Source organism: Nothobranchius furzeri, chromosome 13 (genome assembly GCF_043380555.1).
Source record: "Nothobranchius furzeri strain GRZ-AD chromosome 13, NfurGRZ-RIMD1, whole genome shotgun sequence".
In the NCBI taxonomy this organism is placed as follows: Eukaryota; Metazoa; Chordata; class Actinopteri; order Cyprinodontiformes; family Nothobranchiidae; genus Nothobranchius; species Nothobranchius furzeri.
In genome coordinates, this window is record NC_091753.1 from 50,242,233 (window position 1) to 50,255,986 (window position 13,754).

General features: G+C 38.2%; 1 protein-coding gene across 2 annotated transcripts in view; it reads right to left on the reverse strand.

Annotated features, from left to right (window-relative positions):
• Nucleotides 1–12,960, reverse strand: part of LOC107380075 (mediator of RNA polymerase II transcription subunit 13-like) — a 33,360-nt gene extending 20,400 nt beyond the window's left edge. For both annotated transcript variants that reach the window (XM_015951104.3, XM_015951103.3), the window contains exons 1-3: nt 12,665–12,960; nt 10,696–10,930; nt 8,622–8,790 (exon numbers count right to left, since the gene is read on the reverse strand). In XM_015951104.3, coding sequence (XP_015806590.1) covers nt 8,622–8,790; nt 10,696–10,930; nt 12,665–12,730 — 470 coding nt within the window. In that variant the 5' untranslated portion in view covers nt 12,731–12,960. The remainder of the gene's footprint in view (nt 1–8,621; nt 8,791–10,695; nt 10,931–12,664) is intronic.
• Between the last annotated feature and the right edge of the window lie 794 nt (nt 12,961–13,754).

Genomic DNA, 13,754 nt, shown 5'->3' on the forward strand with positions numbered 1-13,754 from the left:
CAGCAAATTGCTGAGCTGCTGAACAGCTAATCTAACCTGTTAACGCAGGAAAACCACTGAAACGTGCTGGATAGCAGCTCTCAAAAATGAAAGTGAATCTTCAAAAGGACAACTTGAATGGGGTTTCCTTTGCTGAAAAAAATCGGATCAGGAATTGATATCGGCAGATACTCCAAATCAAGTGAGTCCGACTCTGATCAGGAGCAAAGAAACGTGATCGGAACATCCCTACTATTTCTGCCAGGTGACGGAGCTTAGTTTTATAAACAGAGACAGTTTGAGACATTCATGAGTGAAACTATAATCCTACAAGCTTGAAATCAGACATGTAATTAAGTACATTTTTCCCCGTCTGAATTACCTACCAAAAATACTTAACCTGGGATTAATAAAGTATTTTTGAATTGAACTGAATCTATAATCTTAAAACAATGCACATCTTTTATTTCTCACACCCCATCTGGTGGTCCAGGCAGCTAAATGCACTAAAATAGTATTTGTTGACAAGGCTGCAGTAAAACCACAGTGCACACTCAGCATATTCCAAAGACTGCTCTGTTTACCAGCTAGAGAGGGCAGGCGACAGCAAGACTGCCACTGGACTCTGTTAAAAAGGTGCTGCTGTGCGTGTCAAGGTGTCAGCCCACTTGCTCGTGTGTTTATGTTCAGATCGCATTATGTAGAAAACAGAAGAACGCAACAAGTGAGCATTAAATCCCACTCTCTTTCACACAACAGCTGCTCAAAACTCTGAAATCCATGAGAGTTGCCAGATGGAGCCAGACCAAAGAACAGCACATTAAAAAACGAGTCATATGAACACAGCTAAAAAAGCCGAGGCTCAGATTAGCTCACTGGGAAACTCTAGGGTTCCCCTGGCCCTTCGTGTGTCCTCAAGATCAAACAACAAGAGAAAACAGCAACAGATTTAGAAAGAAACTAGTGACGTATGTGCTCATGGTTGACCACAAGCATTAATTTCTACAACAAAACACACCAGCACATTCTCAGTCTTTCATTCAATTTCACATTTGCAGTAAAATCCACCACTTTTCCTGTTTAGAAAGGAAGTAATCAAGTATCTTAATCTGCATCCATTCATAACTTTAACATGAAATTTTAGTATATTTAATTATTAACATAAAATTATCAGGAAAATAAAAACACCCAATGATGCTTTAAAGCTGGGCGGACACTGTGCAACCTTTTCACTCGTAGCACTCAGCTTCAGCTCAAACTGTACGACTTCCTCGCAGGGCAGATCTCACGAGCCATGTGCTCACACTGTACGTCTGGTAGCAACACGTTGGACCTAAAAATATGCTAAAAATAGCTGTTTTTACACAACACGTCAGACTTTTTTGTCTTGTCTTGCCTGTTGTCCTTCAGGAGTGCTGCAGGAGGACACACAGGGATTTATGGGGGTTGGATGACGAAAACGAAATAAAGAAAGTAAATCTGTGTTTTGTGATCAGTTTAATTTGACACGAACACGACAAACACGCTTTCTTGACAATCTTTGTGAGTAAAAAACGTGTTGAAACAAAAACGAACAATGTGTGTTATTAGGGAAATAGCGGGCGAGCGGTGTTGATGCATGATTGTGCATGCGCCGTGAGCGGTTCTGATACTTTTTGGGTCGCAGCTGCTCGCAGCGCCGCTTCAACAGTGCGATATCTTCACGAGGGACGAGCAAAATATCAAACACGCCAGAAGTCCGTGCGAGCTCACGATTGCTGATCGGTAGCTGGTCACGTGGTGTTAATCGCCTATCGTAACCCCCTGTACACTACATGACGCTCAGCGCAAAACTCGCCCCGATCTCGTGGATTCTCGCACGACTGGAAAATCGGCTCAAAAAAGTGAAAAAGTCGCACAGTGTATGCCCGGCTTAAGTGTATTTTGAGCTTTATATTTAAACATAAAACATCATCCTTTCCCCAATAAAAGGAACATTTTACTTGCCATTAAATGCACCAGTAAAGTAAACAAAGCCTAGGTTTTTGGCCGATCACCGATCTTGAGAAAAACCTGACTTGCAGATACCAACTTCTGCCGATACCGATTATGTCTCAACAAAAAGCAGATTACGTCAATGTTTCAATTTTCTTTTATTGAGAAAACCAATATGAATACTCATGAAACAATACCAGTTTCAACTGGACATGAGGTTATGTTCTCAAATATAAATGAACATATTTAGCATTGCTGTTTCAACTACAAAATCATATTTGTTCTTTTAGACTTCTAATTTTGAAAACAACACTTATGTACCCATTTTTTTTGACACACTTGTGCAAAAAATAAATAAATACAATTCTATAGCAATAATTTGCTTAAACATTAACTAGGGGTGCACTGAATGTAGTTATTGCCCCCCCCCCCCCCCCCCCGCGAGATCGGGGTTGATAGACTGGTGCTCCCCTAATAAAGCCATAAAGAAAATAAGCATCATGATTTCAAAATGACCCAAATAAGCAGCAATTTTTAACAATAAACCCTGGGTTAATATCAAATAATTGATTCATAAAAAGATATATTCATTTTAACAGGAGAAAGAAGAATTGTCTGTTTTACTAACTTAAAAGTAAAAGAACAAATATTGCAATAAAATTTGTGTTTAAATTGAAATTCATTACTAAATAAAAATGCTAAACTAGAGATGAGGAAGATATTTCAAGAACGTTGTTTTGCAAATAGTTAGCTGTATGTTAATCTGATAAGTTTGTTGTTTGTCCTGTTATGAACCATCAGGCTAATTACAACAGCCGGGGGTGGTCGGCAGCCTCGCCTCTGTGTCCCTGCTCTGTGTTCTAGCGGTGTTTTAGTGGGAAAAAACATTCAGGTGGCCCAGAAAAACAGGCAGCCTACCTTGTTTAATTAGTGCAGGGAAAAATAACACAATTGAAAACAATTCTTACCTTTAGTTTACCTCCTCGCATTATTAGAGTAAAACCTTTCTATTAGATGGTATGATGTAATTTCCGGTCACATTTACAAATATACCTGCACATTATACAGATTTGTTTAGTTCATTAATACGGAGAGACAATTTGCAACTGTCAGTGTTCATTTTGGTATTTTCCATACATAATAATTATTATAAATATAAAGTTTTATCTATCAAAAGTGCGAAATGTGAATTTTTCATGTTTCTTTACAGTTTCAAGTACATGAAGCTGACATTTCCTTTACAGAAGTTGAAAAGTATTGCATCAGTAGAAAAAATATATATTTTTTAGTCGACTATAATGAAGTTCCATAAAGTCTAAGTCCCATTAGTCATCATCACACACTGGTGAAGTTACCTCTCTGCATTTCATCCATCTCCGTGGGGGGCAGTGAGCTGCAGCAGTGGCTGTGCTCAGGAACCATTTTGTGGATTTAAAGGATTTAAAGGATAAGGACTTCCATGGTCTCTTGAAATAGCTACAAAATCATCAAAGGCATCTGGAATCTCACCGAAACTATTATCAGCTTGATTTCGGCAAGTCAAGTGAGGAACTTTGGCCTAGATATGCAGACAGACCACAGCAAAAGCAAAATGAGTTTGGTCTGCGGGTCAGTCTAGCCATGCTTTGAGCCTCAGCTGGCCCCAACAGACTTGTGTCTGGCCAATCACAGCACTCGGTCGGTTTGGTGGGCAGGATGATGCGACCGAGCAAAACAGCAAAGATGGTGGTGGATCGTTTCAAACGGCTTTGGCATTAACTTTGGACTGATTAGACCTGGCCTTATCTTTGAGTTAGGGCTGCTCAATTAATCAAATTTTAATCCCAATTACGATCTGAGTTTTGAACGATTATAAAAACAAAACAAGCCAATTATTTGCTCCTCCCTCTTGCGCTGCCCTGAGTTGCAAATGAAGCGCTCCTCCCACAGTGTTGCCAACTTGGCGACTTTGACGCTGTTTCTAACAGCTTTTCAGACCTCCTTCTTGACTTTTTAAATCTTAAAAGTACCTAGCGAACACCTCAGAAACATCTCTGGTAACCCTTAGCTACTTTCTGGATAACAGTCGTCAACATTTCCTGCAGGTTAGAAAAACACTCCGCCTGCGCTCCGGACCGTTCTTCAGGACATTAGGAAAGGGAATGATGTAGTGATGTATCAGTCGCTAAAGAAACAGTTCTCAGAGCCGGCTCCCTGTTGGATTAACCAGAGTGAGTGACACACACCGTACCTGCGGACTCCTGAGCCACTAAAAACGGCTAAATGTGCGGCGCACTAAACACGTGCAGCTTGCCCCTGATTGCTGTGAGACCGGGTTAGGGGGTGGGGCAGCTGTGGTTGGGACAATTATTACATTAACTGATGGACCTGTAAATAAATAGTTTATAAATAAGGTAGAAATAACTTCCTCACGCTGATAACTAATGTCTCTGAGGACACGGTGCTAGTGCACTCTCCTACAGCACCTTGACATGACTAAATAAATGTTATGCAAAATTTTGTGAACATCAATTTATTTGCATTTATTTGTTATAAATGCCACTGTATAATTCTTGCTGTCAGCATTTGCAAGATATTGGTATTTGGGTCTGTACTGGTTAGACTTAAATGAGTTAAACCAAGGTCTATAGCCCTTGGGTCATAAACTATGAGCTAGAACTATATTGGTCTTTATATACTGGGAATCAGGAATTACTTTAGTGATCATCTTGTTCTTATTTATTTTTGTCCTGATTGTGCCCTGAGCAATTTTATGACAGAATAAATACAAATAAAATCAACATTAACTGAAAAATCGTCTTAAATTATCGAGATCTCAATTTCAGTCATAATAATCGTGATTATTATTTTTGTCATAATCGAGCAGCCCTACTTTGAGTCAAAAGCAGAGGTACTTAAACCCTTTATCTAGAAAAAGGATGTATTTGTGTCTTCTTCAACGACGTACGGCAGACTGCCCCGCTGACAGACATTCGTAGTGCGAGTATGTCACGTTGTTTGATGTCCAATAGCATGTGGAGACAATTTCAAAGACAACTGCCCCATGACTGAGATCTGTATCTGGGTCGTGGTCAGACTATATAGGCGTGTATCTGTCGTCTGAACTTCAGGGTAATGTTTTAGGGGGAAAACTGACAGGGAGATATGATGGCATGCGCCTCTCAGCTGTTGTGTTTCCATACAAAGTCAACCCTTTCAGGACTTTGCACAGAAGTTAGCATAACGTCTAAAGTAACATTAAAAGTTTTATTCTGTTGTAAGTACCACAATTTAATCCATTCTGAGCATCAGAAGAGTTGCTGTGGGATATAAAATGTGGTATTTAATGACCAGAAGAAGTACCATTTTTTACAGTGCTAAGCGAGAACACAAAGCCCTGTAAATTACACAGTTTTTACTAATACAGATTCTTTTAGACGACTGCAGATGTAATTTCCTACAGAAAAACCACAGCCGGTCAGCGCGAGTTAAATAAATGTTCCGATCAGCAACTCTACTGGGCATTTCCGAGTACCTATCCCGTTTCATGGCTTTCCGGGCTAGAGAAACTTTGAATCGATGACTAAAAAGCTAATAAATTTAGGGCAAACTGAGACATATTTATGATGATTTGTAAGCGATTTATTTAAAATTACATCACATACCCTCATGAGCAAGCCATATACAAGTTTCAATTTTTTTTAAAAAGTTATTCTGTGGGATTCAAACTAGAGCTGTACAATGTTGCATTTGAGCATCAATATTGCAATGCGTGTGTGTGTGAAAGTCACATCACAGGCCCCAGTGCTCTTACCCAACGCTAAAGACACCTGAAACACAATGATCCACCAATCACCAATTTACGTTTGCTGCCTCTTGGCCAGGACTCTATTGACAATGAGGTTTTGAATCTCAGTGGGACCTTCCTGGTTAAATAAAGAATAAATAAATAATCACAATCTTTCTTTCTCCGTTTCCAGAAACAAACCAAGAGAGGTTGGGTTTGAGTTTGTTTTCTTCCAGTGTATTTGGCTATTTGGTGTGTTTATCAACAACATAGTGTGTGGAATTTGGTTAAAGCTACACATCTGAGAATGGGGGCCAGACGTGTTGAAGTGGATGAGGTAAGGTGTCGATCAAAGGTTTGAAGTTATTAGTAGGATACTAACAAAGGATATGATGAAAACTTTAAGAAAGACTTGTCTGAAGGAGATTTCCATGGTTTTCTGTGGTATGCTATAAACATAAGACATGTTGTCGATGAACCATTAATTGAGCACAATAACTGAAAACTTGGATGTAAAAAGTAGGGCTGTACGATTAATTGCATATGCAATTAAAATGCAATGTGACAAAAAGGAGATTTTCTAATCGTAAAAGCTGCGATTGGACTGGCAGCAAATAGATAGCACAATGGTAATATACATGAAAAGACCCATAGGGATGCTAATGCTAAAATCGCAGATTACATTATTACAAATTTTGAATTATGAACATGCCAAATGATGACATTTGGAGTCTAATAAAAAGTAAAAACTGCAATCAAATAAGTACAGACAGATATTTTAGTAAAGCTAGAAAAAAGTAAGACATTTTAACTCCACTGAGTTTTGGCTAGCAGCTATGGATGTAACTGAACTACAGAAGCTCTGCATAGACAAGATATTTTTGTTCAAGATCATGCTGTTCTGTCAAAGACAAGATGTTTCAAATGGTGAGTCAGACATTTAGCATTTCTAAGTGGTTTGACATACATGTTTAGTCTGCCTACAGTTATGGTTGCATCATGTTGCAACAAAAATGCAGATTTGACCTGGAAGAATTGTCTAATTGTTAACCGTCAACTAGTAACACAGTGTATAAAAGGATTATGGTAGAAATTTTTGACTCAGTAAGATTATCCCTTTTATGGGTTTAAAAAAATAAATTATACATAATTTCTGAAAGCAGGAAAACTCTGGATTGTAGCTCTAACTTCTAAGAGCAAATGAGAAAGTAGGAAGAAATGTTATCTCTGTTTAAATTTTTTCATTTCAGTTCAAACAATGATAAAATTTGTGTTTTCATCCCATCTTGCTTGTACTTTATTATATCTTCTATACACCTTCTTATATCTCTTATTTTTTAATATCTTCATCTTTATTCATGGTATGAGAATTTTTGAGTTGTATTATTTGAAGAAAGTATCATAATACAACGTAAAAATTACTTGAAATGTTTTGTATTTTTTAAAGTGATGTGAAAAGGTAAGTGTGTATGAATGGTGAAAGTTTTGTTTTTGTAGCCGCCAATATTTTTCAACAACTAGGCATCACACAGCAAGAACACACCTAAGATAGGCATCATTTAATTCATTTTCAACAACATTTCAATGGATATTTCCAGATTTATGGTAAACACTACACATTGTCACTTTAAAATAAGTTTTGCATATTACACATAATATTTCTTCTATAATTGTATTTGTTCTACTGCATTTTATCTGTAAGAATGTTAAAAAAACATTACAATATATTGAAATATATATTGTTACCGCATGTGTATCAGATTATATCTTGATATGAATTATAGTCTATTTCACCCAATTCCCGAGTTACTTTACCAGAGTCCATTCCATAGAGTGCAGCATAACTTGTGTTATTCAAGTCATCTGTTGAAAATTCTTGCATTTTTTAATGTTGCATTTTACTTAAGTGTAGAAAAAAATGTGTTATGCGAATTTATTCATATGTCGTGCAGCTCTAATTACAACTGAGTGTGTATAATGATCTGCAACAACACAATCCCCATGGCACAAATAGATAAAGTGGAGTCAGATTTCTTACTATGCACCATTACAATCAATTGCAAAGAGGACAGCTTAAAGGACGGGTTATATTAGAAGGCTTTCATGCTGCGATCTTTTACTTTGACCAAAGCATGCAGCAGACATTTGATTCAAACCTCAGAAATGTCTGACACCAGCATCAGCATTGCTCCATTTTTTTCAGTTGACTACACTATATTTTCCCAAACCGGATAAAAAGATGTCAAAGGCCTGAAACTGTCAAACTTTCTGCTACAACTGGGATAATAAAAAATATATATCTGCACAGTGAGGCTTTCCCTTCAGATGTAAACAAACAAATCTTTATGAATTCATGACTGAGTCCAATACTGCTGCCAACAATTTCTCACATTTCACTGTATATCCAACTGTGTGTAAAGGGGATCTTTATTAGACATCTCAACCAGTAATCTGACATAGCAGATCATGACTAACGCTTGGCTCATCAGCACAAGTACGATTCACAACACTCTGCTCTGATTTCACATCTAATTCCAGTAATTATGTTTCTTTTGTGTGATAAAAAAAACAATAAATGAATGTGTGTACAATACCAGACTGCAGACAGAACGTAAGACTTTCTCTCCTGCATGTTTCATATTTCTGACCAAGTTAAATGTCTTCCTTGTGTTGCAGATGTTTTTCTTTGAAACATTTGCACAACATTTAAGATTCATTAACCAGCAGCTCAACCCTGGGATGTGCAACTAAGCAGGAATGCTGCATGGCACGATCTTACCGTACACTACAGATATGGCCGTCCTGTGTACATGCCCCTGATCCAAACTGAACTAGCCAGCTTGTGTGTTCCTGGAGTCCTGCCCATAATTAAAACAACTGAAGGAATGCTTCATAAACATACCTTTTATTAATGATCTTCTCCTCCTTTTGGTATGGCTTAACGAACCACTTGCCGACGCGAACGAAGCCACGGTTCATCAGGCAGCGCTCCAGCAGGTTGTGAATGGCTTTGAACAGGAGCGTTCGACACTCGTAGGACAGACCGCTCTCCCACTCACCATCCTCCTCGCCTGAAACAAGGCAGATTCATGAAATTAGACTGCAATGACACCTTCATACTCTCTAGTTAAATGCTTACTTCATAATAGACTTTCTTAGAAAGTCCCAACATAACTCGAAATAAGCATCATTTTAAAACTCTAGATGGTTTTATAGACCTGGATGCACAATAACAGGGACTGCTGTAAAAGAGTGAGAGCCAGTAGATTTTACAAGGCTTTAAAGACTGTAAACTATCTGGGTTTTCATAACTTTTTTATACTTTGTATTATTAAAAACTGATTAAAACTCCCCACCACAGTTTAGAATGATGAACCTCACTGACAAACACCAAACGTGTCCCAACACGGACAAAGTTCCAATAAGGCCGACTCTCTTTTCCTGTAACTCCCCTTTAGCATCGGAGCGCCACAGAAAGTCTTATCAGTGTCAATAATTAGACTCTTAAACTGTGCTTTGTGCCACTGATCATAGCCAAACTAAGTGACTAAAGTTTGTCAGTGAACAAACACACACAATTGTGGGCAGGTACAATGAATCAAGTTACTTAAAAATCGTGAATTTTTTTAACCAAGTGAAAAGTAACGAAAATCAGCACTTTTTTTTTTTTGCTGTCCCTAAACGACAAGCTGTTCTCTGTAGTTATGACACGAAAACAAGCCGTCATTGTTTCCTTGGAGATGCTTGCAAATATGAGCTTTACTAGTCAACATCAAGTTTGATTAACGGTATGGTCTCTGAGGGCTATGAAATATTGCCAAGGAGAAAAGAGGAGGGGTCCAGTTACCTCTGAGATATGGAAATGGCTTTGGTGATGCGGTGACCAATAGCAACCAACCGCATGTTTGAAGAGATATTTATCTGAAATAATTATTACAGCACAACAAACCTGTTGCTGCAACAGAAAATGAAAGCATGCAGAGGACTGTGTCATGCCTTGGATCCTCGTCACAAAAGGAAGTCTGTTTATGTTTGAAAAAATCTAAGAACCAAAAAGCGGGTTTTAAACAGAAGCGTTTCCCTTTTGGTATAATCAAAATTAAGTCAGATAATTCTGTTTTACAACAGGCGATGGTTTCACTCTTTCTGTGGAGAAGTCATTAATGTTTAGCCAGTCCTTGTCTACTAATTCTGGTTTATGTCATTAATTATTTTCAAACTAAAATGATGCACATTTAAAACCAGGTGAATCTCGTTTGTAGTCTTTTTCTGTTAAAAAAAAAGTTTACAAGCAGTTAATATCTTACCTGTTGTAGATAAATCTTTGAACACATGCTAATGACTAGCCCAAGTAGGGTCAGTTATCTGGAGTTTTGTTAAACCTAACAAAATTCCACAGCAGTTCAAACGGAATGTTATTTTATTAGCTTTTATGCCACCATAAATTTCTGCTGTTGGAGATTTTCAGACTAGAATCACCACAAGTGAGACGTTTCTGGGTTATTTACGGCAGAAATTAGCTGCAGAACTAGCTACTATAGAACTTTTGTTTGCAATTCTTGGTTATATCCGTCAGAATAATCATGAACTCTAAAAACAATGTAAAATGCTGCATAATCTAAGATTTTTTTGGGACTTTAAAAAATCTTTGTGACTGACCTAATTTGAACTAGCTGTTAGCTCCTCTGTCAGATCAGGACTAATCTACATTGCTCCAAACTAAAGCTGCTTGTTTTCTCTTTATTTTATGCATATAAAAGAGAAAATGTAATCAAAATTACAGTTTGACCATAATTCTAAAAAAAGAACAAACTAACCAATCTTAATTTATTTCTGTGATCATACCACCCACCCCTCAAGTAAACGTCACAATATTTCCATTTGGATCAATGAACATCAAAGTTGGTGAGAGTTAAACGGGATATTGTGCGAATCTCAAACCCGGCAGAAAACATGCAAATGATGCATTCACTTACTCGAAAGCTCATTGTGGATAAGCTCTGCAAAACTGGGGTCATCCCCCCACCAGAAAAGCCAAAGCTCCCTGCGACCCGGGGTGTGGTGCCTTCTCCACACACTTAGCACATCTGCTGCCAGGCATCGGCTGAAGCTACACAAGATCGGGTCCTCCTCGGTCACCGGGAAGAGGATGGGCGAAGAGGTGGGACCTTGCCACACAAAACGTCGCCATTTTATTCCAGTCAAATCAGCCTAAAGGGAAGAAAATATAAAAAAACAAAGTGTGAATAAAAATTTAAAACACAAAGGCAAATCCATGGCTATGCGTATGTGTTTTAGAAAGCTGAAGGCTGCTTTTTCTGTCTTATAGTAAAGCACTTTACATAATAAAGATAATAACAAGAGGATGGTTGACATTGTTGCACGCGGTGTATAGTTACGGACTGGGCCAACTTGTGACTGCCTAGTTGTATTATGAATAAACTTAGCAAGGCTCACAAAGTGCTGCACAACACTGCAATGCAAGGTGGCATCACTGGAAGTGACATGAGGTTCAACTTGTCCACAAACGTGTCAACAGATGAAGAGGAAAAGGCCTGAGCTGCAGGTGTCTTTCATCTGAGACACGTCTGACCCTCAGCACTTGTATTAGCATCAATGCACGGGGGGTTTCTATCAACAAATTAAAAATGAAGCTTTATGTGGTGGATGAACCAACTTATTTGTCCCTCTTTTCCATACAATCAACATGTTAAAAAAACTTGAAAAACATTTACATTTAGATATTTAAGCTTTTGTTTTTTAGAAAATAGAATGCACAAACATACCTGATGCAAAAATTAATAACAGAGAAGAACTTCAAAAGCTGATTAATTGAAGTATTTTACACAGTAACTGATCAAACTTTCTATTTCAAGATCATTTCAGAGCAAAGCCACCTTCTAGGAAAAAAACATTCTGTGTTTTCATTCATTTTGTTCTAAAACATGTAGACAACACTGAATGTTTCACTGCAAAAAAAAAGTAAGCATAAACTTGTAAACACATTTCATTTTAAGTTGCCAAGGCAGCTGACTTCATTCCAGACTTTTCCAGAGGTTAATTTCCAGACTGCAGCTGATTCTAGAACATTTCCTGAATTTTACTGTAAATATCCACTAAATAATTGTGAAATAGGCTAGTTAATGTGCACCTGGTATTCTGACAGTTATTTTAACACGTTTCTATAAAGGTCAAATGATCCAACTAACAAACAGAATAACACTCAGCATGGAAAACTCAAGATATAACCATGGAAAACCAACAGATGTCCATCCCACTAGTAATATAGATGTTATTATATTACACGTTAATTTTACGTGCATTTCATGATTAGTCAATAAATAATATCATGATCGCTAAGGTTTGTCTTCATTTTTCATGTTAAATAACTCCATAACTTAGCTACATTGTTTTGAAAAGCTTGTATGTTCACTTCTTTAGAATCTGATTTTTACATTTTTGAGTAATAAAATAGTAGGAAACGAAAGTCTGGTAACGCAAATGCGTTCCACACACTGCTCTTATTTCCATACATGTAACGGAAAATACAAAATAAAAACAATTTTATACTTTTTCAGACTGCAAAGAAAACCCTGTTATTCTGTTTATAGATCATTTAAAAACATATCCAACACAATTTAGAACAATCGGCTGTGTTTCAAACAATTCCCAACCCGTTATAAACATGTTGCTAACACTGATTATCCCTCTTCAACTGCAGTGTAAACATGGGCCAAAAGCACAATCGCAAACACGTCATTTTTTATAAAGTAGCCAAACAACATGTGTTTTGTGTGTTATTAAAACAAGCAGGATGACAATTTGAGACTTGAAGGCCCGATGCCTTCTCGCCAATCTGAAACTGACGTTACAAAGCTTGTTGCCTTCTGAGCCAAAATGGCTTTCTGGCCTTTCAGCAACACAACTAGCGCTAGCTAGGCTTACCAGGCAGAAGATGTTGGAGTGGCAATCCTCCAAACTGGCTCCGTTTGGTACAAAGCACGAACTCATCCTTTCACTGCGCGGTGGTAACGTTCAAGTCCATTGTCTCAACCACCTTTGGGGCAATAGCTGATAGGTGTAACTCGCAAGCGAAGCGACGTTCACTTGTAATTAAGTCAGCCAACTTCTAACCGGCGCTAGCTACTAGCCTGGCGGCTAAGCTAACATTAGACAGACAGCCAGATAGCGTCAACTGTAGGCTTCTAGCTAGTCGATTCATCAATCCTATTTGAAATGTATTGTCTGATCTGGTTAGCCGCAGAGCTGCGGCCACATCACATAAATATCAAACAATTAACGTTAACCTAACCAGAACAGACTAAAGTTAAAACAAACCCCAGAAATTTGAAAGAACGAGCTCGGAAACTAAAAAAACTTCATCACAAAAGCTTGGTCCCTGGTGTGCTAATGCTAACGTCAGCTAGCTGATCTGAAACAATTTCAAAGCAGAGGAACTCTCCCCTCCCCCTGATCTCAGCTAGCCTGCCAGCTAAATAAAACAATCAGCTACACCGCCCTCATTCCTTCTAAAACCTCAACGGAGCTCCGTCATGATAAAACTGTTCGTCAAACAGAATAAATGCCAAATCTCCGACACTACTCATCGGCTAATCGTCTCTGCCTGGATCCATGGGTGTCCTGCAGATTTCCATTATTTCACTACATGGATTGAATTCTTTAATGGCGGCCAGGAGGACAACTCTGCCTCTCAGCTCCCATTGGCCAATTTGTGTTGATGGGGGCGTTATCCGGCTTCAAGAAGCTCCATGACTTCACAGTTTACAAGATGAGAGCCTCAGTGCATCTGTCATACAGTGGTAACTCTTTACTTAACATGTCTCACTCTGCTGCCAGTGCTAGACGTTACCATTTTTATATAATATGTCAAGTTTATAAGGCGGCAATTTAGCTTTTGCACTTTTAAAACAAAGATATCAGCACTCTAATGTGTAATTGGGGATTAATGTGCAGATGTTAAATAATCTGTGGGCAATCTGAGTGGTTGCTGCTAGCACTAGCATCCTTAGCAAGT